The sequence below is a fragment of the Platalea leucorodia genome, assembly GCF_965183815.1.
Source record: "Platalea leucorodia genome assembly, chromosome: 4".
NCBI classification, from domain to species: domain Eukaryota; kingdom Metazoa; phylum Chordata; class Aves; order Pelecaniformes; family Threskiornithidae; genus Platalea; species Platalea leucorodia.
The window spans coordinates 72,139,048-72,167,017 of record NC_138826.1 but is presented as its reverse complement, the minus strand read 5'-3'; the positions used below and the strand labels follow the sequence as shown (position 1 = coordinate 72,167,017).

The 27,970-nt window shown below is 46.0% G+C and overlaps 2 protein-coding genes across 8 annotated transcripts in view; one reads left to right on the top strand and one right to left on the bottom strand.

Annotated features, from left to right (window-relative positions):
- The window catches only part of ZC3H7B (zinc finger CCCH-type containing 7B), a 49,429-nt gene extending 46,253 nt beyond the window's left edge, over positions 1 to 3,176 (bottom strand). For all 6 annotated transcript variants that reach the window (XM_082311279.1, XM_082311280.1, XM_082311283.1 and 3 more), the window contains exon 1: positions 2,918 to 3,176. The gene's annotated coding sequence lies outside the window, so the exon portion shown is untranslated. The remainder of the gene's footprint in view (positions 1 to 2,917) is intronic.
- A 3,719-nt stretch (positions 3,177 to 6,895) lies between these two features.
- RANGAP1 (Ran GTPase activating protein 1) lies at positions 6,896 to 27,945 on the top strand. 2 transcript variants are annotated; one of them, XM_082311306.1, is made up of 17 exons: positions 6,896 to 7,054; positions 7,810 to 7,847; positions 9,449 to 9,586; positions 10,816 to 10,943; positions 11,879 to 11,938; positions 12,612 to 12,791; positions 14,553 to 14,687; positions 15,897 to 16,055; positions 16,245 to 16,358; positions 18,377 to 18,476; positions 19,074 to 19,158; positions 19,574 to 19,724; positions 20,221 to 20,334; positions 20,677 to 20,779; positions 21,545 to 21,633; positions 23,001 to 23,122; positions 27,813 to 27,945. In XM_082311306.1, exons 3-17 carry the CDS (start codon positions 9,475 to 9,477, stop codon positions 27,880 to 27,882), a joined length of 1,722 nt encoding a protein of 573 aa, XP_082167432.1. In that variant the 5' UTR covers positions 6,896 to 7,054; positions 7,810 to 7,847; positions 9,449 to 9,474; the 3' UTR covers positions 27,883 to 27,945. The 2 variants fall into 2 exon arrangements, with proteins under 2 accessions (XP_082167432.1, XP_082167431.1); XM_082311305.1 differs by lacking the exon at positions 7,810 to 7,847 and having other exon boundaries at positions 6,911 to 7,054.
- The last annotated feature ends 25 nt before the right edge of the window (positions 27,946 to 27,970 follow it).

The following is a 27,970-nucleotide window of genomic DNA, read 5'->3' as shown; positions in this document are numbered from 1 at the left end:
GGTGACCAGCTCCCTCTGCTAAAGCTCCATCACGCCTTCACGCTTATGTCATGACTTTGCGCATAAGACTCATCTCCTCATAGCAACACCCTCAAAACGCACACCACATGCTGCTGCCCTAACAACTTATTTCACATCTCTCAGGAACAACCACCTTTCCCTTTCAATCTGACTCCACACCAGCAGCCTCCTCCACGCGTGGCAGACCTCTCCCCCATCCTGCCTGCCCCATCGCTGCTGGCGGCTACCATTTGGACTCCTTTTGCTCCTCACGCCTCTTCCCCTGCCACCTCCCTGGCAAACTCAGGTCACTTCTGTGACCATTATCCCAGCCTCTTCACCATGTCTCATTCGACCCTTGGACCAAGCCGCACACCCGTTATGCCAGCAAACCCAAGACACAGCGAGCTGCCCATACGCGCAACACTTCAGTTCTGCTGCACACCACAGCATGGCTGATGCATAATTAATTTTAAGCGCAGAGTCTGTTTAGCTTTTGTTTTCTCAGTCTTTTAAATATTTTTAGAAACACAACAGAAAACATTTCATGAAGCAGTGTGCCTAAGCATCCTTCCCCCCCCCCAAATCCGTCTGTCTAGACTTGTCTGCTCAAATCGCCAGCAGAATTCGAATCCAGAGTATTTATATCCCCACTACAAAGCTCTCATCCTTTCAGTCCAGAGATGTTTATCCTCTCTGGTCCAGCATCTAGAGAGGACTTTATTCATAGTTTGTCAATGAGTTACAAACTATTTGCCAGACAGAAGTAAAACATTGCAGATAGACAAAATGGTTTTCTTGCCTTCAGAAGGAAGCACGAGCCAGTAAACAGGGTGACTCAATCACAAACTGGGTAGATTCACTCTTCGAGACACTATGAGATGAACGGAAAGACTTGAATTTACCTTATCAAGGACGGGGTGTTATTCCCAACCCTGCCAGAGCTGTATTTGGGCAAAGTTTTTCATACTGTGATAGCAATGAGTTCACACTTGACCGACTTCCAGGCTTTGACTGTAACATTTCAGCCAGAAATAAGTGCACGGAGATGCAAATGGCAGGTTGTAGAGCTGAGACAGGAGCTCAGCCCCAGGGTGTGTGCGCTCTCCTCCAGGCAAAAGGCTCCAGGATGTGCTAGTCTGCAACATGGAGTCTTTGGCCACCTCACTGGTACAGCAGAATGGGTAACTGGACTCACATCAAGCTGAGGACAAGCTGCACAGCCCACTACAAACACAGGCTCCCACTCGCTCCCGTGGCTGCTCTCTACCATGCCCCACTCCCTGGGTCTGAACGTTTCTCACAGCCGACAGCTCTCGGGGTCCCCACCACCAAGCTGTACCCACCGGGTCTGATGACTGTGTCCCTCCAAACACCAGCCACCCCAAGGTACCTCCGTGGCCGCTCTCCCACACCCTGGCACCCCGCTAGTCCCACTCCTGCCCCGCAGCACCATCGGGACGGCTGGCATCAGGGTGCCACCAGCTTCACCTCCAGCAAACACTGGGTGAGGCGGCAATGACCCCCAGCTGAAAATAAAACCATCAACCAGATGTTTCCCTGGGAAGGGGATGGAGATAGCGGCCAAAGCCTCAAGAGACCACCCTGGCCCCCATCACCCCATTTTCCGCTCCCTCCAGCCTCGCACCCACACATAACACCCCCATGCGTGTTTACTGCACGCCACCCCACACCTAACACCCCCATGTGGGCCACCCTTCCTCCTGCCCCGGCCCTCCGGGCCCTGCCCGAGGGGCACTGCAGTGCGGCCCGGGGTGTGAGGAGGGGGCGGTGGGGTGACGCTGCCCGTCCCTCGGCCTCTTGCTCGTGGTTTCGTGCCCAGCCAGCTCGCCCTCCCCTGCCTCGCTTTAAAAATTAAATCCCGGGGCCGGTTCCCACACGGGTGGAGCGGGAGCCCCCGCCCGCCTCCTCCCCCCACCCCCATCACTAGGCCGCCGATCCCCGGCCTTGCCTAGCGGCCGCCGCGGACCAAGCCGCCACCTCGGCCGGCCAGGGCGGAGAGGGGCCGGCGGCACCTCCCGCACCCCCCGCGGCTCGGCCGGGCACCGGCACCCCGGCATCCCCGCCACCCCGGTCCTGCCGGGAGGGGTTTCCCGTGGCAGGAGATATCCAGGCTTCCCCGGGAAAAGGAAAACAAACCAAAACATACTCTTCCTTCTTCCCCACCCCCCATCCGCTTAAATAAAAATCACACATCTCCAGGAGTCTGGGAGGCGACTTTAAAAAAAAAAAAAAAAAAAAAAAAAAGATAACCTCCCCTGCCACCCGGAAACGGTCTAAAGCATTAAAGAATTTAGAAAAAAAACAAAGAAGAAAAGGAATAAAAAAATCCCACAACCTTCTTATTTGATAAACTTTACAAGCCCCTACGGAAGGTACATCTGAAAAGCTATTCCACAAGGGCTTCTCTGCTGCTTCATGGGGTTTATACCAAACAAGAGGGGGAAACTGCAGCCTAAATACGGATCTGAACACAGCTCTCAAACCTACAAACCACAAACAGGCACAAAAGCAATTAATACTAAGTTTTTCATATAAACCCAGGGGCTTTTCCCCTAGCTAGCCACTTTTAGACTACTACCACATTTTTTTCCAGGGGGTGGGATTAGGATCTCTGACAATTATTTTTTTGCAAACCCCACATTTTTGGCGGAAGAGGGGGTTAGCTTCAAAATCTCGCCCATATTATTTTTCACCACTTTTTTTTTTTTTAAATTTGCAATTACACAACGTTTCATCCATGCAGTTACTATCTGAAACCTTTACTTTCTAACGAAGCAACATCCAGATTTTCTTGTTTCTCAAGTCCACCCCTTTCTACATACACAAACACACACCCGTACAGAATTGGTTTAAGACAAAAATAATCCCCCCAAAATAATAATAAAGGACTCACCTCTCCTTGGGTTTTCCCCCCCACACTATGTATAAACTTTCCTTGATAAATGGTATTGTATTACTAGAGATATTATTAATGTATTATTACTAGAAGTAATAATAATAGTAAGTGCTATTTAATTATAGAAGGCAGCATTCTGCTTCTGGATCGGCTGCCCCTGCAGCTCCCTCCATGTGCCTCCTGATCTCTTTACTTTCATTTCCAGGTCTCGCTTGCTGCTCGCTCGCTCTCAGCTGCACCAGCAAGAGAAAATGCCTCCCTGCATATCCTCTGGGCCCTAGAGGCTACCGCTTTCCATTACAAAAACTCACAGATCTTTCCCTTGTGGTTGGTTTTGAGATTCTTTAAGGTGAATTAGGCTTAAAAAAAAATAATAATCATCAAAAATGAAAGCGCTTAAGCAGCCGAGGCTCCGTTCTTATTTTAATGCAACATTTTTCTTCTTCCTGGTTGTCTTTGCTGATACGTAAAATATACCCCAAAAGACAGGAAAGCTGCCTCTGCAGAGTGATCGCATGCATGTGAAGCGCGGCGATGAACTGAATTACGAGACACCCCCCCCCCCGGGTGGGATTATCACATACGTGAAGCAGTGACCCTTTTGCCCACCCATATATATTTGCTGGAAGGGGGCCAGGGACGTTGCTTATGCCAGGGCAATTAATTATCTATTCCAGCCGGACCCTTACTTATTCCACCCTGGACTGCTGAGGGGGTTCCCTGTAAATAAGATCTTCTGAAAACATAAATCTTTGGGTGGAAAGGAATATTCAGTGTGAGTATATATAACATATTATTATATTATATACTATTGTGTCTTATACAATATACATACATGATATGTAATATATATATGTACATGCATATATATTTTTATATTTATGTGTACACATATGATTTTAGGCACTTTTTTTGAACCAGAGTTTTGGCTTGTTTTCATCTCAAATCCCTCAATATTTCCAGAAAGTGGACTGAATCTCCACAAGCAGCCCATGCCATCAGAGCCCCAGAAACGGAGTTGCCGGTGGGAAGTGGGGGCTCAGCGGCACACGTTATTCTATCACGGGAAACAGTTGTGAAGACAGAGATGCGCAGCCCGCCTTAGACAGGGGGTTCATCCCTCCTTGCCCAGCTGCACTGCCATTAACTTCAAATAACCCTCTGAAATGAGTTTTATGCTCGGCTCCCAGTCCAGTCTCCCTGGTAGGATAGGCTTTCCTCTCCCTAAAGGATTCTGCCTACCGTCAGATCATCATTTGCAGCGTGACACCGGTTTAAATTATCACCTCTTTTCCAATGTAATCAGCGACATGTTTACTCCTCAGTGTCTCGCTTCTCTATTTACAGTGACCCAAAAGTGAGCGTCACTTTGTGCTTTGCAGCTAAGCAGCCCTGACAAGATTCAGAGGCAGGTAGAAGGTGTCATCTGAAGCGTACTGAACTTGTTTAATATTTAAAACATGTTGATCAGAAAAGGAAAGACTTTATTATATTGAGTAGGATTGGCTTCTGGCAGCTCTGCCAACACAATAAACTGATAATTTATGAAATATAGGCTGTGAATTGTATAATGTACTGTATGATGCTGGAGAACACTGTCTTACGCTCTTCACAACATTTAATCACAATGCACTTTTTTCTAGATATTCATTATGATCCAAAGACTGCTGTTATTCATGGATAAGACAATGTTTATTTTTATTATCTCTTCAGCAGGTTTGTTACCTCTTATTTTTAGGCAATGACATCATGACAATGAGTAGAGTCTAACCAAGGTGGGCCTCCGCTGTAGAAGCTGCTGGGCAAAATGTACATTAAATTACAATCCCAATTGAGGGGTGACTTTGGGCAGAAGAAAGGTGGAGCAGGCCTGGTGGGGAAAAGTAAGCATGGGGAGATCTGACGTGCCAGATCACATTGGGAGGGCAGAGTCACAGAGCCATTAAGCATCAAATGAGTCACAGAGCCCAGGGTGCCTCCAACCCCACAGCACCTCTGAAAGGCAAGGCATCACAGCAGGATGAGAAGAGGGCTTAGGAGGAGCTGAGGAGAAAGAGGAACAAACCCAAAATCTAGACACAATCAAGAGTTATACTGGAATAAGCACTATTTGTTTAATTCAAGAACATTCATTTTTAAGACTACATTTCCCAACTGAATGTCATGTTATACCTCCCTCCAGCCCAATTTCCTTTGCCTGTAAGACTGAGAGGTGTCCTGCAAGGTCATGATCCAGCATGCACCGCTCCTCTCATGAAATAATCTCTTTCCTTAGTGGTTAACAGGAAGATTTTCACAATTTGCAAGCATGGGTATCGAGGTCTCGTGTGCAGGCAGTCAGCAGAGTCAAAACGCCGCCAATCCCTGCTACAAACTAGTTACAGTGCCATAAAAATTACTTTGATTTGTAAAGCTATTCTTTTAGGGAGAATGAATCTATGGATCTATGCTACAATGGCACAGTACACCTTCATTCCAGTATAGCTGCATCCACAGTTAAAGACTTTATTCTTGCCCCTCTGGCCCAGGTAACTAGCCAATATTTGGGGGAACAACAGAGCAGGGAATCGGATGTATTTGATATGATCCTGTTTATTGCTAAAGATCATGAGAAACTAATAACCAGTGCCAAATTCCTTGCTTATATCTTCCAAGTTCAAGCTCCTTCTTGAGATCACACTCATTTATTCCCTCATCTGCTCTACGTTTTCTGACAGCTTTATGCTTCTCACATACAACCGTCCTCTAGCCAGTGCCTCAACTTCTTAATTTTCTTCAGTTGCAAGAGAAATTCCTCTTATTATTTATGAGTTAGCTTTTGCTCAAGTTCTCTATCTGGTTGCTGTACCAGTTTATGGCTTTTATTCTTTCAGCTGTCATGCTCCATAAAGAAACTTAATTGCTTTTTGTATTTCCCCAGAACGAAGAAGGTCTGCCATGCCCTTCAACCTCAACGCAGTCTCCCAGCATTGCCAATTGCTGACATTCTTTTCTTGGGTCCATGTAAGCATTTGACATTGTTTCTTAAAACCACGGTTGGGAGAATTGTGAGAGAATGAAAAATTCCTCTTATAATGTTTTCGGACCAAATGGCAGAATAAATCCAGCTTATTACCCAGCTCAACGCTGAGCTCACCAGGTATCTGCGGCTGCCACTTGAAATGGTACCTGTGTCAGTGCCTGTAGGTTGCAACTGGGAGAGAAGGGGTTGGATTAAGAGGACCTGTGTGAACACACTGCAGTACCAGGCAGGTTTAGGCACAGCTCACCTTGTCCCGTCAGATGTACTTTTATTTCTATACTCAAGAGAAAAATGTCACACACGAGGTACGCACGAAGCTGTCAAGCAAACTGATGCTTTTTGCATCCTTAAGTAGGAATGACCACATGCTCCTGGATGAAACCTTTTCCTCAGCAGAAAGGTTTGACACCACCACCGAAGTACAAAGATGAGATCTGCAGAGACATCATCTAAATGAGGGCTCAAGGAAAAAGGCACTCGTGTCCCATCTGTGGGTATCTGGGGGGCCTGCAAAGCAACTCGGAGCTCCTGGGGCGACATCTGCCCCGAGCGCCTGTTGCCAAGGGGGCTCGGGCGCACACCGCAGATCCACGCAGCCCTCTGAGGCCGGTGGCACGCCTGCCGCGCCTCGGCGCCCGCGGGCGGGGAGACGGGCCGGCGCCACACGGCCTCACTCGCACCACGGGACGCGGGTGGGCCCGGGCCCAGGCCCAGGCCCGGGCCCAGGCCCGGGCGCGCGCCGCCTCCCCACAGGCCGGCTCCGCGCGAGGCATGGCGGGACACACCCCCCCGGACTACACGTCCCGGCGTGCCCCGCGGCCGGCGGCGCGGCGCGGGCCCCGTAGCCCCGCCCAGGCGCGGCGAGGCTGTCCGGCTGCGGCACGCCGGCCGTCAGCACCCGGCGCGGAGGCGGGGGGCGCCCCTGTGACGTCACGCCGCGCAGCCAATCCCGGAGGGGAGAGCAAAACTGCCGGCTTTCAAATCCTCCGCCTCCCCCGTCCGCCCCTCCCCCATCGTCCCCGGCAGCGGCGGCGGCGGCGGCGGCGTGAGGGCTTGGGCCGGCGCCACTCGATCGCCTCCCCCGGCAGCCAGCGGCGGACGGCGGCGCCGAGGTGAGGAGAGGAGAAGGGAGGCGGGGCGGGGCGGGGCGGCAGCCGCCGCCGTTGTTGGCCGGGGGAGGGGGGTGTGCGTGAGGTGAGGCGACCCCGCAGACTAACGCTTCCCCCCCGCCGCCGCCCCCGCTCCTCGCGCGGGGGGCGAGCGGGAAGGGAACGCCTCGAGGCGCTCCCACGCGCAGGCGAGGGTCCCCCCTCGCGGGTGCCGGTCACGCCTGCCCGCCCACGGGAGCCCCCTCCACGCCGCCGCTCCCCCCACGCGGCACGGCGGGGGCCGCCCGCCCGCGCCTGGGGCGGGAAGGGCGGCGGGGGGGGGGGGGCATCGGCGCCGTTTCCCGGGGCGGCGGGGCCCGTTATGGGGGGCCGGGGGCCGCCGCGGAGAGCAGGTGGCGGCGTGGCCGGCGCTCGGCAGCTTCCTCGGGGGAAGAGAGGAGCCCTCGGCCGCCATCGGGGGAGAGCGGCGCCGGGAGGCTGTCAGGGGCTGGCGGAGGGTAACCTTGGGCCGTCACCCGGCGCTCCCGGGAGCCGGGCCCTCCGTTGCCCGGAGAGCAGGGCAGCCTTCTCCTTCGGGTAACACAGCAGGTAGCCGGTGTGTTGTCTGTTGGTGTGGACAAAGTGTTGTAGTTAAAGCATTCGGCTGAACTAACTTTTTTGACAGTCCTTAAGTAAGGAGGAAACCTCTCTTCACGCATTTCCAGATCTTGGTTTTATTTGCCAAACATACTAACTCTTCAATTTTAATTTTTTTAAAGCTTCCCCTGCAGAAGAACTAGCAGTGAAGAGACCTCTGGTAGGTTGACAATTGGATGTGCCTGACATGTTTGCAATAAACATGCTTCAGGATGCGATGATGAAGTTGTATGTTGAAATTAGGAAGTAGCCTGTGGGTAAGGTGAAGAAAGTAAAAGGGGGTTTAAGGGAAAGAGAAGCAAAGGGAGCGAGTGCACCTGTGGAATACAGAAGAGCATCATAGTACAACAGAACTTTTTTTTTTTTTTTTAACAGTAGGGTGGTGAGGTATTTAAAAGTAAAGTTAATAATTGCAGTAGGTGAACAGACTTCTCTGGATCCTAACTTTTGTTCCTGTCTAGTAAGACCTTCACAGGTTGGAGGATGTCCTCTCTTTCTTCCTGCTCTGTGTTGGATTGGCAGAGGTTGGGAATGTCTATCAGTCTGGTGTCTGTGTGGACTGGTAGGGGTGGAGTAACTTATGTGAGCATCTTTCTACTGGCAGCACCTACTTGAGAGGACAGTCATCCTAGAAAAGTGATGTTGATCAACCTTGGGGATGTTTATTTCCCCCCTGTGTCCAAAAGCAATACTAAAGTTAATGAAAGCTGAAGAGAAGCCATACTCTGGGGAAGCTGAAGGCAAATACTTCACAGCTAGGTATCAGGAGGAAAGGATGTATGTACAACTTTCGTTTTAGGGGGTGTTTTAAAACCAGCACTGTTGAGCTCAAAGAGCTGCAAGAGTATGGGGCCACTTCTAAGTCAGACAAGAATGGAAGGGAAACACTTCTCTGTTGTAGGAATGAACCTTCATCCCTTCTCACACCAGAAGTCTGTTTTATAAGTATGTTGCTTCTAAGCACTAGTTGTGTGTAGTCTTTTATCCCGGTGGAGGTGCTGGGATAAGAAACACGCTCCGTTTATCCTGCTGGGTGAATGGAGGCCAGTTACTTCATGCAGTGATTGATATTCATTAAATAATGGTATGCAGATGCTATGGCTAGCTTCAGACTTGTGCCTCAAGGCAAAATGTTCACTAATCCTTCATCAGTGTAAGATCATCCTGTTTAACGTGTGTGATAAATCTGTGTGGGACATCTGAAAGGAAAGAGAACGCACTAACCTGAGAAGAGAGTTTTGTTTGCAACACACGTGATGTTTTCAGCAACTCGATGGTTCTAGAACTGTGCTGACAAGGGCACTACTGGGGATATCACTGAAAAGGAAAAACAGTTGTGTTCATTCTAGCTTGCTTTAGGGAACAGGGGAAATGTGCAGCATGTATAATTAAAGGACAGGGTTTGGGGAGAGAGGTATGTTACGTTTTAATTGTAAAAGTGTTGCACAAAGAGTAATGTCTTAATGTGGTCTTAATCCATAGTTTTAGCTACTGGTTGTTTATGAAGTGTAACAATTCCATCAAAACCCGAGTCTCGTCAGTACTGGAAGAATCAACACCATCTGACTGGTTGGCTTTGGAACATTAATCTAGCCTAGCTGTCATAAGCGAGCTATGGGGAAAACACTAATGACACTGAAAACTCAATTAGATATCTCAGGAACAAAAAACACATTAGTGTTCAAATAGATATGATTATTCATACATATTATGTATTGTAGTTTGTTTTTTTTTATGTTGACAATTTCTTTTAATTGACAGCTCTTAACATTTGGAAAAGCAGAAAAATGGCATCAGAAGACATCACTAAGCTTGCGGAGTCACTTGCCAAAACCAAAGTGGGTGGCGGACAGTTGAGCTTCAAAGGCCAGAGCCTTAAACTCAATACAGCTGAAGATGGTAAGAGAAAATGCCCTTGTGTTTGGGAAGTATCTCCCTGAAATTCTAAAGTCTTGTGCGAAACCTCCTGCTAATTCTGCATGGACAAGTTGTCATAATATGAGCTGTGCTGCAAGGGTCATTCAGCTACAGCTGCTTCTGATAGAGATGTTTCCTTCCCTTCTTGTACCCTGCTTTGACCTGGTGCCCTGGCACTGCTACAGCTGGCGGAATTAGGGTTTGGCTCCCTGGTGTGTAATTCTTGGTTTTCTTGGTGTTCTTTCCAAGTGCTTTTGACAGTCACTGTGCATTAGAAGTCAGTGTTCCTTTTAAAAACAGTAAGCAAGTGGATGACAGCTCTTGGAACAAGTAGATACTTCAAAGACCTGCACAGAGGAATGGGCTGATATGTTAGTCTGCTGCAATAGTCCAGTTTCTTCCCAAATTCTGACCAATTTGTTAGACTGTTATTGGGTTTTTTTCCCAGAATATCTCTCTTGCTGGTGTATGTGTGTTTCCCAATTAAAAATATCTTGCAATGGCTGCTGATGTAGTAAGTATCTGGAGAATATGTATATATTCTTAGACCAACATTTCTGCCACACCAAGAAACAGCATGTTCTTCAGAGAGGTTATTTGCTATAGTGCATACCTTTTTCACTGATTCCAAAGGCGATGCTTTTTTATATGCCGTTTTAGTAGTGCAAAGCCACTGAACTATGAGGAAAGGCTTTATCGCTTGGGAATGATAACAAGTGCCCATTGACAGGAGAGAGTCTGCAGCCTAAAAATTTAGTTAAATTTTTCCACCCTGACATGTCTGCTAAACCGGCATCTACTTTTGCCAGCCAGTGGGAGCTTCCATTGATGTGGCACCAATTCCCATCAACTTTTAGCTCAGTCCTGGCATCTTTGTAGGCATGTGCACTCTGTCTCCTAAACCACATGCTGAATGGCAGAGGAATCTTACTTAGGAAGTAAGGAAACTTACTTTTGCAAATTGGAGGATGGCTATCAGAGAATAGAACTAGAAATAAATTATGAAAATGCAGGGTGGGGAATGGAGAACTTTCTCTCTAGTGACCTGATACTTCAGCTCTGTTCCCATTGCTGTTTCAGGATTCTTTCAGATAATGTTGTTTGGCTGTTTTCGCTAAGGGTAGAGTTGAGCAAGTATTGCTGCATCAGAGTGTTACTGTGGTGCCTAAGATGATAGTTAAAAGGCCAACTAGACTATGTGCTTTTTGCAGCTGAAGAAGTGATCAAGCAAATTGAGGAATTTGATGGCCTGGAAGCATTGCGCCTGGAAGGCAACACAGTGGGTGTGGAGGCAGCAAAGGTCATCGCCAAAGCCTTGGAGAAGAAATCGGAGCTCAAGGTGAGATCCTCAGGTGGGGTGGTGAAGGGGAAGAAGTAATGTAGACATACTGAAAGTCTATCTATGCTCTTCCTGCAGTAGCCTGCCTCGAGTTAGCCCTGAAGCTTGCTTAGTGATTCTTCCAGTACAGAGAACAACCATATGAAAACATGGCAGAACTTGGGGACTTTGGGATAATGGGAACATTTTGTGCCTTCCTAACTGTTCTTGTTCAGAAGGCTTCCAGTCTTAAAGCTGGGAAGCTGTGCAAGGAAGAGCCTGTCTGCAGAGGCAGCCTCTGTAAACAAAGAACTGTGGCAACAAAACTTAAGTTCTAATGGAAAAGCTGGGTCATATCTTCTGGAGAATGATCAGATCTTCTGAAGAATGAGTCTTCAGAGAATGCCTGAATAGGGAAGAAATAATGGAGGAAATGCACCAGGAGGTTTTTCCATGTCCAAGCTATATTTCCCTACTACTGTTCTAGCCTAATGTTAGGAGGATGCTGTGATGTTCGAGGCACTGTCCTTTGCAGGAGAGGAGTATGAAACATTGATTCATGTTGATCACCCAAGTGTGGCGTTTCAAGCAAGTTCAGATTGTTGAGCTCCATACCTTAGTAAAATCTGCATTCCTAACGTATCCTTCAGTTTCCTGCTGCTTTTTCCTCTGGTAATTTTCTCAGCAGAAAAGAATTCCAGCTTGAATGCAAGCAAGAATTCTTGTATAGTGTTATTTACCATGTGCATTTCAGTGACTTTATGTCCTTGCAAGTGAAATAATTGTAACGTTAGTTCTCGTAGCTCTTTAGTACAATCAAATGACAAGCTCAAGGGAAGGCAGATACTATTAAGCTGTCCCTGGTGATGTAATGCAGCTTGTATGTGTAAACCTCTGTACAACTGTGTTGTCCTCAATATTTTTAATGGTTTCTATCTGTATGTTTCTTATTTTAGAGGTGTCATTGGAGTGACATGTTCACAGGGAGACTAAGGTCTGAGATCCCTCCTGCTTTGGTAAGTAAAAGCTAGATCTGAGACTTCTGACTGATATAACTTCTTTTCTCACCTGTCATGCTTTTTGTGGGAGTATGTTGTTTAGCACAGAGCTGATCTTTCTCTACGCTGTTAACACTAAGTGTCTCAGAATAGGTGAGTGATTCTTTTTTGCTCCTTCTGTATGAGGTGGAGAAGAGTTGATAAAAGGCCAAATGCAAGTCCATGCTAGGGAAGAAGCTTGGCACTGGGGAAAACATGCTCGTGATCCGATAGATAGAATGGGAACTAAGCTTTCTAGGTAAAAGCATATGGCCGTCTCTTCCAAGAAGATTATAGAGCTCCCTGCCTCCTTGAGTCCTGTGGAGCAGGAACACGATAAACTCAACAGAATGAAAACAATATTTCTTTTAGCAGTGTAGAGGGGGAAACTCACTTTGAAAAATGTGTATTTGACCTAAAGGGATGGGATAACGTCTTGGTAACTGCCTTGTGGTTAGGTTATCTTTAGCTTAATTTGCACAACTTCTTCTCTGGCTTTAGCTATAAAGTTTTATTTCCCCTTGCAGCTTTGCTGAATGTCTTCAAAGTGGAAATTTTTTGTAGCATCACTGTCATACCTAGCCACTGCAGTGATGCTGTTGCTAAAAGTCAATCCGCTCCCTCCCACCCACTGCCATCTGTTTCCTTACAGATCTCTTTGGGGGATGCACTCATCACTGCTGGAGCCCAGCTGGTGGAGCTGGACCTGAGTGACAATGCCTTTGGGCCAGACGGTGTGCGTGGCTTTGAGGCACTGCTGAAGAGCCCCGCGTGCTACACCCTACAGGAACTCAAGCTCAATAACTGTGGCATGGGCATTGGTGGTGGCAAGGTAAGGGTTGGCTCCTTTTTGGGAATTAGGTCAGAGCCAGGACTTGGCTTCAGACTGCTTTACACAGAATTACAGAATGATTGAGGTTGGAAGGGGTCTTTGGTGATCTTCTAGTACAACTCCCCTGCTCAAGGCAACTAGACCAGGTTGCTCAGGGCTGTGTCTAATCAGGTTTTGAATATCTCAAAGGATGGAGACTTCTCAGGCTCTCTGGATAGTCTCAGACTCTCTGGATAGTCTATCCCGGTGTTTAACAATCCTCACAGTAAAAAAGGGGGTTTTGTGTTTAAATGGAATTTTCTCTGCATTGGTTTGTGTGCATTTGTGTCTGGCTCTGCCTTCTTTACAGCACCTTCTTCCCCCATTCTGTTATTCTGGCTGTTCTTAAATATGGATAAGATCTCCCCCAGAGTCTTCCCTTCCCTTCCCTTCCCTTCCCTTCCCTTCCCTTCCCTTCCCTTCCCTTCCCTTCCCTTCCCTTCCCTTCCCTTCCCTTCCCTTCCCTTCCCTTCCCTTCCCTTCCCTTCCCTTCCCTTCCCTTCCCTTCCCTTCCCTTCCCTTCCCTTCCCTTCCCTTCCCTTCCCTTCCCTTCCCTTCCCTTCCCTTCCCTTCCCTTCCCTTCCCTTCCCTTCCCTTCCCTTCCCTTCCCTTCCCTTCCCTTCCCTTCCCTTCCCTTCCCTTCCCTTCCCTTCCCTTCCCTTCCCTTCCCTTCCCTTCCCTTCCCTTCCCTTCCCTTCCCTTCCCTTCCCTTCCCTTCCCTTCCCTTCCCTTCCCTTCCCTTCCCTTCCCTTCCCTTCCCTTCCCTTCCCTTCCCTTCCCTTCCCTTCCCTTCCCTTCCCTTCCCTTCCCTTCCCTTCCCTTCCCTTCCCTTCCCCCAGCTCTCAGTACTCTCCCAGTATGTAAAATTCTCCGATTCCTTAATCATCCTTGGGACCCTTTGCAGGACTCACCCCAGTATGTCCATGTAGGAGCCTGGGAACTTGGACACAGTACTCGGATGCATTTGACAGGGCTGAGTAGAGGAGATCACTTCCCTTGACCTGCTGAGAATGCTTTTCCCAAGCAGCCCAGTAGATTTTCTTTGCTACAAGAGCATATTGCTAGCTCATAGTCAATTTCTCACCCACTAGGACCCCCAGGTTCTTTTCTGCCAAGCTACTTTGCCCCCAGTTGACCCCCAGCTTATGCTGGTACATGGGGTTATTCCTCCCCATTTGCAGGATTTCGCTTTTCCCTTTAAACTTAATGAGATTCTTGTTGGCCCATTTTTCCAGTCTCAAGATCACGTTCCTCTACATGTTTTCATAGATAAATTTCTGAACTATGAAAAGCTCATCTGTTTTTCCAGGATAGGAAAACAGGTCTATCCTCGACATTAGATTCCATGTCAAGAGAGGTAGTAGCCTTGGATTTGAGAGAACAGTGTTACCAAGCCTAGCCCTGAAGGGATGCCTGTTGGATGAAGCAGAAAACCGGGGCTAACTGTCATTGTCGCTAAGACCCTATGTGTTTGCCTGTTTAAGAATCAAATGTTCTTAATGGGGTCAATGTGTTCTAGTGTTGCAAAATTATCACTTCTTGCCTGAGACTGTAGTGTGCAAGTGTTGCAGTTACAGACAGTTTTATTGTATACCCCACTGTAGAAGCAGGTACATGGCAGTGGTGACCAAAGTATTTCTTGAGAGCTGGATATACAAAACGCATTTGGATTCATTCAGAATGAGATTCTGAGGTAGTATAAACTGCTTGTTTTATCTTTAGATCTTGGCAGCGGCTCTGAAAGAGTGTCACAGGAAATCGAGTGCCCAGGGCAAGCCTCTTGCTTTGAAAATATTTGTGGCTGGCAGAAACCGCCTGGAGAATGATGGTGCCACTGCCCTGGCTGAAGCCTTTGGGGTAAGTACCAAACCAGAGCTTCTTGACAGGAAACTGGAGCAAGGTGTGCTTAAGTGTGCATTATTAAAGATAATGCATACAGAGCTTGCCTCTGCTTGGAGGCAGCGGCTGGTTGTTGGTTCACTAAAGTTATGATGTTTGTGGCTGAAACTGGAGTCTTCAAGAAGTGCAATTAGAATTGATGACTCAATGTTTCTCTGAACCTAAGTTTCCAAACACATAACTAGTGGCTGTGTAAAGTAGTTACTTGAGGGAGAAATAAGCATCTCCTGAGTAATTTAATAGTAGTCCTATTCCTTCTCCCTCTGTGCTTATGGAGGTTATGTGGCACTGGGGTAGGTGTACCAGCTGGCCTCTTGAGTGCTGCTTTGCCTAGTTGTTCAATCATCTCGCAAAAGCAACCTAGTGTCTTCGCTAGGATCATCCTGTGAGGGCTCTAAATGCTGCCTAGCTTTCTCTAGCTGTCACTGGCCAACTTGCGCCTTTGTTGGAGGAAGAGAATTCATTGTGGTTGGGGCCACCTAATTCCCTTTTCTTTCCTCCATTGCTGCTAAAAGTGACTTCTGAATTATAACGCATGTTATCAGGTATATTAACAATGACATTGCAGGTTAACGATTGTTCTTTTTGCAAAGAGCTGTCTGGGTGTGATTTTTGACTAATCCGTAATCATGGCAAAAATAAGATTTCTTAAATACTTGGGAGGCGCATAACAAAGTGATTCATGAGGAATTCAGACTGAATGGCTCTACCAAAGTGGGATTCGTTACTGTGTTTTGTGACATACTGTTTAGTCCATAAACAGTGTTCACACTGGTTTTCTTACAGGTTTGCTTCTTCTGCAGTCAGGGCAAAATGTAGATTTTAGAAAAATACCGTATCCAGTGATGTTGCTTGGTCTGTTCCAGTGTTGTTGAACCACAGGTGAAGAACTCTTGTTTTAAGGTATCTAGAGCAGGCATACTAGGAGGATGCTACTTGTGACTCTTAGAATCAGGGCTTTGTGTTAATCTGACACTTGCTTTGAGCCTACAATTTCACTTAGATTTGTGACATAATTGCTGGTAAATAATTCTATGTAGAAGAACTAACGGAGTTTTGAGTTGGAGGAAAACAATTTTAAGCAAATCCTAAAGAGTGGAGCACTATAGTCTTGAGCTGAAGTATGTCTCCTAACAGCTTTTTTTTTTCATCTGCATCCTTTCCCAGATCATTGGGACTCTAGAAGAAGTCCATATGCCACAGAATGGAATTAACCATCCTGGCATCACGGCACTGGCCCAGGCCTTTGCTATCAACCCACTGCTTAGGGTTATAAACTTGAATGACAACACCTTCACAGAGAAAGGAGCTGTGGCCATGGCAGAGGTGAGTTGTTCTAAGCAGTTGCTTTGGGTTTGTCTTCTGCCTCCCAGTCTCCTCAAATATAGTTAGCATTAGCACCTCTGGGTTGGTAGAGCCACATGCCACGCTGCAGTGGGAAAGATGACCTTCCAGGAGTGACGGGACATTGATTTACTTCCATGTATGTACTTTCAAATTCGTGCTGTCTTGCAGACTCTGAAGGCACTTCGGCAGATTGAAGTGATCAACTTTGGAGACTGCCTGGTGCGTTCAAAGGGCGCTGTTGCTCTTGCTGATGCTGTTAAAGAAGGCCTTCATAAATTAAAGGTATTGTCTTCTTGCTGTTCAGCTTTGAATCTCTTTTGAAAATGCCTAGTTTCCCATTTCCTGTTTTTCTGCCCATTCTCCTATCACTACTGATTCTTTTAAAGTGGGATTCACTTCAGTGCAGGCTCTGCGCTCACAACTCGAAAGCAATAAGCTGTATTGTAAATCAGTGGCATCGCCACATCCAGCTAAGGCTGTTCTACATGGAGGTGTACCAGTGATCTGTTTAGACTTCGCCTGATGGTTTTGAAGGCGTTGGTTCAACTCAGCAAGTGCCATTCAAGACATCTGGTAATGGAAGTGTCTGCTTTTAGAACCTCTCAGAGGGTAATGAGTGGGGACTGAGACGTTCCTCTTCATGACTGGTTGGAGCGAGTCCAGAGGAGGGCCATGAAGATGATCAGTGGGCTGGACCACTTCTCCTATGAGGACAGGCTGAGAGAGTTGAGGTTGTTCAGCCTGGAGAAGAGAAGGCTCTGGGGAGACCTTATAGCAGCCTTCCAGTACCTGAAGGGGGCCTACGAGAAAGTTGGAGAGGGACTTTTTACAAGGGAGCATAGTGATAGGACAAGGGGTAATGGCTTTAATCTGAAAGAGGGTAGATTTAGGTTAGATACAAGGAAGAAATTTTTTGCAATGAGGGTGGTGAGGCACTGGAACAGGTTGCCCAGAGAAATTGTGGATGCCTGATCCCTGGAAGTGTTCAAGGCCAGGCTGGATGAAGCTTTGGGCAACCTGGTGTAGTCGAAGGTGTCTCTGCCTGGGGCAGGGGGGTTGGAACCAGCTGATCTTTAAGGTCCCTTCCAACCCAAACCATTCTATGATTCTATGAGCAGCTTGTAATCTCTTCAGCATTTCAGTGTTCATACAGTTAATGCATGTAGGGGCATGCTGTTGTTAGGGCATGTATCAAAGGTCCAAATATTTTTTTTGGCAATTTTAATTTTTTTGGCAATATCATAGCCTCCTACATCAGTATTTGCACAGGAGTTGCATTCTAGACAGGCCTAAGTCCAGTCAGTAATGTAAGTAAACTAGGATCTCTAGAAACACCTGCCATGGGTCACAACTGCACTGCGACAGATGCTGAACACGTAATTCCTAATCTTGTAAGCTTACAGTCAAAGACAAAAATTCAGCTGAGCGCTAATGTTTATTTACGTATACGAACCTGGTACAGAAAGAAGTTAGGTGCTTTGTGGTGTGAGATCCCTTGCTTAGGCTTCTGCTGGTTCTATGGGAACTTATGTCTGAATCTCCCAGGAAAACTTAAGTAAGGATTCTAACAGGGGTATTGAGATAAAAGGCTTTAACATCTGGCTGTTTATCTAGAGCAGAAGTGGTTAAAGGGTAGCATGAAGCAATCGTGGCTGATTCATTCTGTTCAAGGACTGCTTCCCTTTTGCTGTTGATATTAAATCACTTCTCAGGAAAGGATTGATTGAGCATGGAATGGTGGGGGATGGTGCCTGGCTGTTGAATAACTTTACTCTTACTAGTCTGTCCCCACTGTTTTGTCTGCTGGCTGTGTTTATCAGAAGTAGTACCACTCATAGTTTGTCTTTTGAAGGCCTTAACTGGCAACGTTGTGTTCAAAAGCAAAAGTGCTGTCCATGTAGTATAGTACCTACGCTTCTTCAGTAAGACTTACTGGTGTGTGAATTCTGGAATGCTCTTGTGACCCTTGAATAAGTGAAGATCTCTAGTCAGCTGATTGCTAAGGACTGAAAGGTCTGCCACCTTTTAGGTGAGCAGTCAGAATGGTCTGGTCTCTGTGGCTATTCTAGTACAGTGGTTACATTCAGTAGTGCTGCTCTTAATAGCATGTTTCAAAATGCCCCTTTTAGGTATATGAAGTAGGAGTATGTGTCAGGTTTTACTTCCAATTAAAAATAGGTTTTTTTGCTAAGAGCCTCTTCAAATGAGATTCTTTCCAGAACGCTTCTGAGCACATGAAGCTTATGGAGATGATAGATGTTAATAGGAATTCTGCAAACAAATGTTCTTCTCCTTCTCAGGAACTGAATTTGTCCTTCTGTGAGATCAAACGAGATGCTGCTCTGACTGTTGCTGAAGCTATTGAAGATAAGGGAGAGTTGGAGAAGTTGGATCTCAACGGTATGTAAGTTTGCTAGATCAAAGTGTGTCCAGTCTGATCCCAACTAGAAACCACTAGGAAGAATGTTGACAGTATCACATCTTCTAGTCTTGCAATTGTCAGCATTTAAAAAATGGTACTCGGGGTAGCTGAACTTGGATGACCTCAAGACAGGAAGCAGTTATATCCTGAAAGTTTTCTTAAGCCATGAACTCAGTTAATTGTTAAAGTTAAGGAGTGGGACAGCTTTGACCAGTGATGGCTTTTGTTGTTCATACCTTGGGTCACTGCATTTCAGTGGCACTGTGCTGTAAAATGTCCTTGTTTCATAATCGCTGAGAACAAGAGCTGTTCAGAGAACCAGCAGGAAGTCTCTCAAAGACACTCTGAAAAATTAGGGGGTTGGTTTGTCTCCAACCATTGCTGCTGAAATTTGTTTAACAACTGTTTGATTCTGATAACTGAAGGCTGCATTGCTGCCTCTAAGGTGTTGTGTAGAAATGACTGATAACTGTTTAATTTGAGAAACAAGAGATAGACAAGAATCTATAGCAAAATCCTCAAGGACAAACTTGTGTGCATCTGTTAAGTCTGCTCCTTTTCCCCTATCAACCTAGGTAACTGTCTGGGAGAAGAGGGATGTGAGCAACTCCAGGAGATCCTTGAAGGCTTCAGTATGGCAGCTGTGCTGGGATCTTTGAGGTAGGCAGGGTACCAGAGTTCAAATCAGAAATTTTCTGACAATTTTCATCAACACTTCCATTCACCTATCTCTTTTAAAATAAGAACTGTAACATTGCAGATGAGTATTGTTTTCAGCGTGCCGTGTGGACCACCATTAGGGGATTCCATAAGCAGGATAAGCTTTGTGTCTCATTTTCATTGATGGACTTACCTTAGTTTTAATTACTGACTGCATTCCTCACTCTTTGCTTGCCATTGTCAACTGTGTGACTGAAGCCTGAGTGTCCTCTTAATCTGTTGTAGATGGAGATGTACTTCTTGCTGTAAGACTTGAGGGGAGGCTGGTTTTTTGTTCTTGAAAAAATGTTTTGAGTTCCAGTGTACAGGAGCTGCAAGTGTGTAATTAATGTGACATGTAACTCTCAAACCTTAGTGATGATGAAGGGGAGGAGGAGGAGGATGAAGAGGAAGAGGAAGATGAAGATGAAGAGGAGGAAGAGGAGGAGGAAGAACAGCAACAGCTGAAGGAGAGAGGACAGGGAGAACAGGAGTCACTGACTCCTAAGAAGATAATTGATTCACAGGTAAGCTTACTTCCAGATACATTCCTGTTTCCTCAGCTGTAGGAGACTAAAGGAGGAAATGAGATCTGGAGTGAGTCTGAACTTGGAGTGCTGGCAGGCATTCACATTCCTGCGTGGGCTGGCACTGTAGTAACAGTCAGGGAGATAACATGCAGGAAATAAAGAAAATGGATGACTTGGAAACATGTTTTGTTAAAGTGAGCATGTGCACACATGCATGGAGGAAAAGGCTGAGTAGGAGTTTTAACAAACACAGGTAGAAAAAGTCTTCCCATGTCCAGAAAATGGTGGGAACCTTGTATGTGCAATGCCATGCAGTCATGCTAGCGTATTCTGGCTATTCCAACTCTGGGGTCATTCTATCCTCAAACAGTTTTCAAATATAACAAATCCTGACCTGAGGTACCTGTGTCCTGACCTGTCCTGTGTGCCTTTGCTGCTGAACCGATTTATTTACTTCCAAGAGTAAACTTGAGATGGATTCTGCCTGTTTCAGGATTCAACTCCAGTGCCATCCCCTCCTGTGGATGTTGCCACGTTCCTTGCTTTCCCATCACCAGAGAAGCTGCTGCGACTGGGACCAAAGTGCTCTGTGCTGATAGCTCAGCAGGTAGGTGAGCCGGTGGTCTTCTGTGCTTCATTCTCTCTCCGAATCATTTAATCCCCAGAGGTGATAACTTTATCTCTTGAGACCTAGATTTGCATCTTCCTCCCCAGTGATCCCGAGGAACCTCATGGAAGCAGACGAGGCAGTTAATGCTTAAACTGGCACCAGACCTTCTACATAGAATAACTTTGTTTCGCAGTGTTGCTTATGCCTTGTGATATGGCCAAGGCAAAACTGATGTCAGTCAGCTGAAGGCTGTAATTCTTGCCCTAGCAGAGACCCATCTTCTGTAGCTGGTGAGCAGTGAACAAAATGGCCCCTAATTTTTTTTTTCTTGTCTTTCAGACAGATACATCTGATGTAGAGAAAGTAGTTACAACTCTCCTCAGGATATCCTCAGTCTTCAAAGATGAAGCCCCAGTGAAAACGGCAGTGCATGAAACAATAGGTGACTGGGCCTTTCTTCACTTCATGGTGTGACCTGCTTCAGTGTCAAGGACACCAGTGCGATGCAGAGGAAGGGCCCTGATGCAGATGAAGGCCTCTGTGGTCCAGGCCATTGGAGTGTTTTGTCCCTGGCAGCAAGAAACCCCAGATAACAAAGTACCAAACTGTGCTGTGCTGTTGTGTGGAGTGAAAGTAGAGATTCATTCTGAACTTAGCGTATCTTGTGCTTCCAGAATCTTGGTCATGAGGGAGCCCAGAAAACAGTTGAAGAAGTTTTCTCATTGTGTTCTCATTCCTTTTGGTTTCAAGTGAAAGGTGAATTCTTGCTGGCCTTCAGAATTTTAAGGATCTAACTCTTGCTGCTCTACTTCATCTGATCATATTTATATGCACGTATGCACATAGCATGCATGTTCAAATGCATTGAGTAGAGCATTTCATGATGTATAGGACTGAGGTCAAATTACATCTGAAGCTTGGCAGTGTGTGAATTTTGGGGTTTTTTTTTTTGCTTTTTTTGTTGTTGGCTTTTTTCTTTTCCTTTGTATCAGACCTTATACCTAAGGACTGGGTTTTGTCTGTCTTGGTGTTTCAGAGGTTATACCTAGTCCCTGCAGAGACAACTGAAATATTAGCAGATATTACCTCCCAAAACTCCTTTAACAGCTGATATTCCCTGAGGTCCTGTATGATCAATCTTGATCTTAAAACCTGTAACAGCATCCCTTTCTGTATTGTTTAATATGGTGCATTTATTTCTTTTTAGATGCCTTGATGAGAAAAGCCTTCACTTCTGCCACATTTAATTCGGATGCATTCATCACAAGCCTCTTGATCCACATGGGGCTACTTAAGGTGAGGAAGCAGGAAAGAGTTAAGTTATGGTCTGTTTAGGCTGTTGAAGACCAGACTGGCTGGGTTTTGGGTAATTACGTTGCCATGGAAGCAGCTGGGTGCCTGTGCATGCCTGATGCCCAGGGACAATGGAAGTCTGCAGGTCCAGCAGAAATTGCAGATTGCAAGGTTGCATTAGGATGAAGGAGGTGTCAGCTCTTTGTACCTCTTCTGATTAATGTGCTCTGCATTCTTAGTCTTCCCCTAAAGGTAGGGAGGGTCAGGTAAGGAAATAGTGCTGCTGCAGGACTATGGTGTCTATAAAAAGCCATGTCCAGGAGTCTGATCTACAATATTATTAGTTAATGTGGTCCTTTAGGGTGTCTCTTAGTAGTGTGGCTCAAAAACATGTATCCAACTACTCATGCTAGATCAGTAGCATTCAACTTCATGCTTTTGAGTATCTTTGCCAAATACTAGTGTTAAATATGTAGTTACAGGGAATAAACTTTCTTGGAGAAAAGATGGAGGCTCAGTAGGAAATCTGTTTCTATCACTGATAATAAAGCCCTTGAGAATCTGCCAGCTGATTGTCATCTGTGATACAGAGGACTGTTGATGAATTGGGCATATGGGGAGAGGGAGCACCTTCCATCACTTTCTGTGGAAGCACATAAGCAACAGATATTCTTCGCACCATGAAGTCCAAGGTCACACACCTAGGAACACAGGTCTAGATCCTGTCTACAGAATGAAGGGCTTTAGTTAAAATGGCAGTGGAGAAATAAATGAAAACAACTTAAGAGTTGAGACATGTAGGTTAGCATCACGTTAGGAGCAAGAATAACTTAAGCATCATGGAAGCAGGGGAATGACTACTAGCTTTATCTTGTACATAATTGTGAGACCAGTTCTGGGAATACTGCATCAAGTTCTGGAGGAAGCCTGCCGAAGAACTGGAGATGGTATAAAAATGAGCTACAGAATAATACAAGAAAAAAATTATGTAATTAAGGCAACTGAATTCTTTATGATTTGAAGTCTGGTGGAATTCCATAGGAGAATGCTTTGACACAGGGCCTCTGAGAAGTTTTGGCTGTTTCCCTTGCAAGTTCAGTACTTCCCTTTCACATTACTACTGCTGTCAACTGATAGGTACTAGAATGTTTTTGATGCTGCTTTATTTCAGATGCTGGTGCTGGGAGGCTATGGAATTGGCTACCTGTGTATTCAGGAACATTGCACTTAATCTAGTGACCAGCTTTCTCTCCTACAGTATATGGGAGCACTTAATTCAACAGAGAATTCATTGTTTCTGTGAAGTACAGTGGATTAGATAAAATAGTCGTTGTCTGATGTCTGACTTCATCATCTTGTCCTTTTCTCAGAGTGAAGAGAAGATCAAAGCTGTCCCAAGCCTCTATGGTATTCTTATGACCTTGAACTATATGGTCCAGCAGGATTATTTCCCTAAATCCCTGGCCCCGGTTCTCTCAGCTTTTGTCACAAAGTGAGTATTGTACTTGCCATGCAGTCTTCTCCATGGGAGCTAGTGAAACTGTTTGAGGGTTAACAGCTACATGCAAGCTGTTCTGTTAAAGCCCACTAAATATCTGTTCTGAAATTAAGGATTAATAGTTTGATGGGCCTCCTCTTTTATCTTGCTTGCTCCAGTAGGCAACGTTTAGAGTAAAAAAAAAATCTTTGTCCTAAAGAAGAAATAGTGGAAAGCTGACTTTGCAACTAACTGGCTCTGAAACAGAGAGTGCTAATGCCAGTTACAGAAGTAGTGTTTTGAGCTTAAGAAAACCTGCTGGGTTTCTAGCCACTGCTTGAGTGAAGTATGAGTACACTGGATCTAACTGAGTCAAGAGGAGAAACAGTCCAGAATTGTCACTTGAGGCAAAACCAGCAGAGGTCCGAAATCCATTTGGAGCTCGGTGGCTGTTTGGCTCAGCATGGACCATGTGCTGTGTAGGGTGAGGGCAGCTTTTTAACAGGTTCCAGAATGAGGCTTAAGCCTTCCTGATTTTTGTGGTATGGGTAATATGCAGACGCTTAGGATCTCTTGCTGATGAAAGGCAGAGGCATCAAATACTTACGGTCAGTACAAAACATGGGCAATAGGGATGCAGTCAAATATTGGTAGTCAGTCTTTTAGTTCCGCTGGAATTGGAAGCGGGCCAGTTGTGATAGGGGAGAAGTATTCAGCACTGGTGAGGCCGCACCTCAAGTACTGTGTTCAGTTTTGGGCCCCTCACTACAAGAAGGACATCGAGGTGCTGGAGCGTGTCCAAAGAAGGGCGATGAAGCTGGTGAAGGGTCTAGAGCACAAGTCTTATGAGGGGCGGCTGAGGGAGCTGGAGTTTAGTCTGGAGAAGAGGAGGCTGAGGGGAGACCTTATTGCTCTCTACAACTACCTGAAAGGAGGTTGTAGCGAGGTGGGTGTCAGTCTCTTCTCCCTAGTAACAAGTGATAGGACAAGAGGAAATGGCCTCAAGCTGCGCCAGGGGAGGTTTAGGTTGGATATTAGAAAAAACTTCTTCACCGAAAGGGTTGTCAGGCACTGGAACAGGCTGCCCAGGGAAGTGGTTGAGTCTCCATCCCTGGAGGTATTTAAAAGACGGGTAGACGTGGTGCTCGAGGACATGGTTTAGTGGTGGACTTGGCAGTGCTAGGTTAACGGTTGGACTCAATGATCTTAAGGGTCTTTTCCAACCTTAATGATTCTATGATTCTATAATTTTTCCAAGCGCTGGTGTGGCTGAAGCTGTCAAAGCTGACGTGTAGCAGTGGTACATGTCCAGCAACTAGCCATGCTAATCAATTTTGGAAAACAAAATTATGTAACTAGCTTGTTTACATATGTGCAAATCATAACCTAGAGGCCCTTCTGGTGGAAGAGTTTGCCTGCTGTCTCCTCTCTTTGGCTTGATCAGGCTAAGAATTAGGCAGTTACAAGCCAATGAATGCTTTACCAACTGAACAAATATACCTCCAACTCAATCATTGTACGTTTAAGCAAGAAGTATCAGGACTTGCTATGTGAAGTTGTCCAGACGGATCACTGGATTTCTGCTGTTTCCTACGCTGCTGCCTGTGATCTTGCTTGTTGATAAAGTAGATATGTACAGTGTAAGGATCCAATACCAGCCCTAAAATAAAAGGGTGAAGAAAATGATGGCTTACTTCGTCAGGCACTAGTTATGCAGAGACCCAGCTTGATTAAAACAAGTACCACTTAGTGTCTCTCAGCCCCAGCCCTCCGAACATAGAATTTAAATCACTTGGAGCTGGGAATACAGAAAAGGGGACTTTGGTTTGGTGCATTTGAGCCTTCTAATTGATTGTGTCAGGTTCCAGTGCCTAGAGTAGCCTCATAACTCAACTTGACATGTCCTTCTAAACAAATTTGCTCATGAAAGACATTTGTCCCCCTCTCTCTGTATGTGTGTATGTAGGCCTCTCCCAGGCTTCAGGCCTGCAAAATACCAATAAATGTTTTTCATCTGTAGATGATGCTGTATGTGACAAAATAATAGTAAAATTCTGGTCTTAATGAATCCGTCAACAAAAATTCCATTGAATCCATAGCCAGCATTTCACTACAATTACAAGAGAGGAAAGTCTCTTTCTAAAAGTGGGAGATTGTTCAGAGGTGCTGTATAAGTTGCATGAGAGCCAAGAGCCGCTCACAGTAGAAGGCAGATCCGTCTGCCTGCCTTTGGTATGTAGGGGTGCTAATGCCAAGCCTGCAGAGTGTTCCTGGTGCCGTGAAATTCTTGGAGCTGAAGCTTTCTCTGATTTTCAGTCCTCTCTGTTGCAAGATGTGATATTGTCATAGGGAAGCTTAGGTCCTGTGCAGCGTAATGAAGTCAACACTATGTACAAGCAATATACCTTTGTGTTTTATAAATATATCTATTTCTTAAAATGCTTTCCCTAAGGGAACAAAGAAAACAGCTATTAAATCCTTTACAGTTGCCTGGAGAGAAAAAGAGCAGTTCAAGAACCACAAAGTCCAGTTAAAACAGCTTCTAGATTAACCTACACCCCTTGTCTTTCCTTGGAATTCAGTCAGAACAAAATCACATCCTAACCTTAAATCAAACCTCTAACTGGTTAACCTAGTTATCTGCAGAGCTGATTTGGGCTCTGTTTCCGCAACAAATCCACTTCTACTGTCAGACCTATGAGTCCTTCATTTGCAGCAAACTGGTATGCATTTTTGTGATATTTTCTAGGTTTTTCCTTTAGGATTGCAGTTAGCTCCTTTGGGCTTCTAGAGCTGTAAAGTTCTTGTAGCTGCCTAGCCTAGAGCTCTGCTCCCTTTTGCTGCAAGGGGTTTACTTCTGGAATAGTCATTCTCCTCCTTTCTTTTGTGAAAATATGTGATGCTGTAGGTAGTGTTCTTCATTCAAAAATAATAATAAAATTATGGATACGGACTGTAAGCAGCATCCATCTTACTCTGCTGCTGTCAGTCCTTATTTTCTTTTTTTGGACACAAGAGGGTGCTGTCAATCCACATGTGCTTTTCTAGCATTCTTTCGGTGGAAACACTGAAAGTATGTGGATGTCTGCCTGCCTGCTTGTGACTTGCTGGAGGTGTGGTGGTGGGTTTTTTGGTAAGGGCTGGGTTTTTTGTTTGTTGGGGGGGGTGTTTATTGGTTTGGGGTTTTTTTTGGGGGGGTGTGGTTTTTGGGGGGTTTTTTTGCTGCTCTTTGCTGTAGGATTGGATCATATCACTGGCCTCTTTCAAGAGTCTGTAGCACAGAGTGGCAGGCAGTTTAACTCCACAGCAAGTAAGGAGGCTCTTAGCGTTAGAGGAGGCTTGGTGTTAGGAGTGGAGGCTGTGAGGGAGGGTGGCTGTGATCAACATCAGCAGTTCAGGGTCTCTATTTCTGAAAACGGGGAGCTGCTTAGACAAAATCAGCCTGCTCATTGCAAACAGAGCTGGGTTTTCCAAAGATGACAGCTGAAATACCTCGCCCAGCCACTCTGAAGATAAACTGCAAGTTGCCGTTGTGTCCTGTCTGTTCAATGTGGGGCACTGAATGCCTCTTGGGGGGATAAAAGGGGTTAACTCTTCTCCAGGATGTGGTTCTGTTAAACCGTAGCACACGGGGAGCCCTGTACCAAACAACTTCTGTAGATATTACCCATGTACTATAAATCCAGGGATTAATTTTTTGCTCCTACCTAGATACTCCTATCTTTATTTCAGCTCCCCCTTCTTTCCCAAATTGAGTAGACTTCACTGCTATTAAGGGTATTTTGCTGTGTTGGAGTAGGAGAAAGGTAAAATTAATGATTTCCATTTTCAGAACAGTGGAAAACGTTGGATTAAAATTGTTTGGAGGAAGTTCCCTAATGGATGAATACAGACTGTTCGAAGTTTCACTGGTGCTTAGAGAACAGCTATCCTGTGGAAACAGAAATATACATTACTGGGAGGTGATGGGAAGGTTAGGGAGATGTAGCCCCACGTTAACCCTGATGTGACTATAGTTCCATCATTTAGTTTCAAGGAGCAGGTTATTCTGCGTGAGGTCGGCCTTGCTGTTGCGATCTCTGTGCCAGGCGCTTTCAAGCCGATGGTCTGCAGGTTCTGTGGGCTATTTGTAAGGCCCCCCCAAAGGCGGCCCTGCAAAGCCAGTCAGGTGTTACTTGACTTCAGGGGCCTCTCTTAAAGACTTAAGGCCTGAGACCAAAGTCACCATCAGGTCAAAGATAGCAGATGACTGGGTGAGAAAAGATTTGAGTATGAGCAGGCCTGTCTTCTGCTTTTTGGGGCCCTAAAGATTGAATCTATATGGAAAATTCCATTGCTGGGAGGAAAAGGGGCTCCCCCCACACCCACTTCCTGCTACCCAAACTGAGACACTGGGCTGCAGGGATCAACAATTTGCTGCTGATTTTTGTACCTGTGGAAATAAATGTTCCGATTCTTGGCCGTTCTCTTCCTGACTCAGACTCAGCAACAGGAGAGACAGTTTTCAACAGCAAGCTCTGTATGGGAAGCAGTGATCTGTGCAGAGGTCAGGGAATGGTTTCAGAAGAGACGACCAAGGGGAAAAGACATAGACTTTCGGGCATGCAAGCCCAGTGTGTTTGAAACAGTGTTTATTTGCTCATTCAAAGTCGGATACAAAGCAGTTCTTAAATTTTAGTATTTTAAATCTCTCCTCTTTCCACAGACCAAACCGTGCTCTTGACTCCTGTTCATTTGCTCGCCACATGCTCTTACAAACCCTTCACCAGCTGTAAGAGACGAGATGTGCTGCTGTGCCCTTCCCTCCTCATAGGACTGTCGTCAGCAGAGAACTCAGAGCTGCGTGGTGGGAGAGGATCCCAG

Coding starts and splice junctions, on each gene's coding strand:
- RANGAP1 (XM_082311306.1), top strand. CDS start 9,475: ATGGCATCAGAAGACATCACTAAGCTTGCGGAGTCACTTGCCAAAACC. Junction 12,792..14,552: donor TGGGCATTGGTGGTGGCAAG/GTAAGGGTTGGC, acceptor TTTTATCTTTAG/ATCTTGGCAGCGGCTCTGAA. Junction 14,688..15,896: donor CCCTGGCTGAAGCCTTTGGG/GTAAGTACCAAA, acceptor ATCCTTTCCCAG/ATCATTGGGACTCTAGAAGA.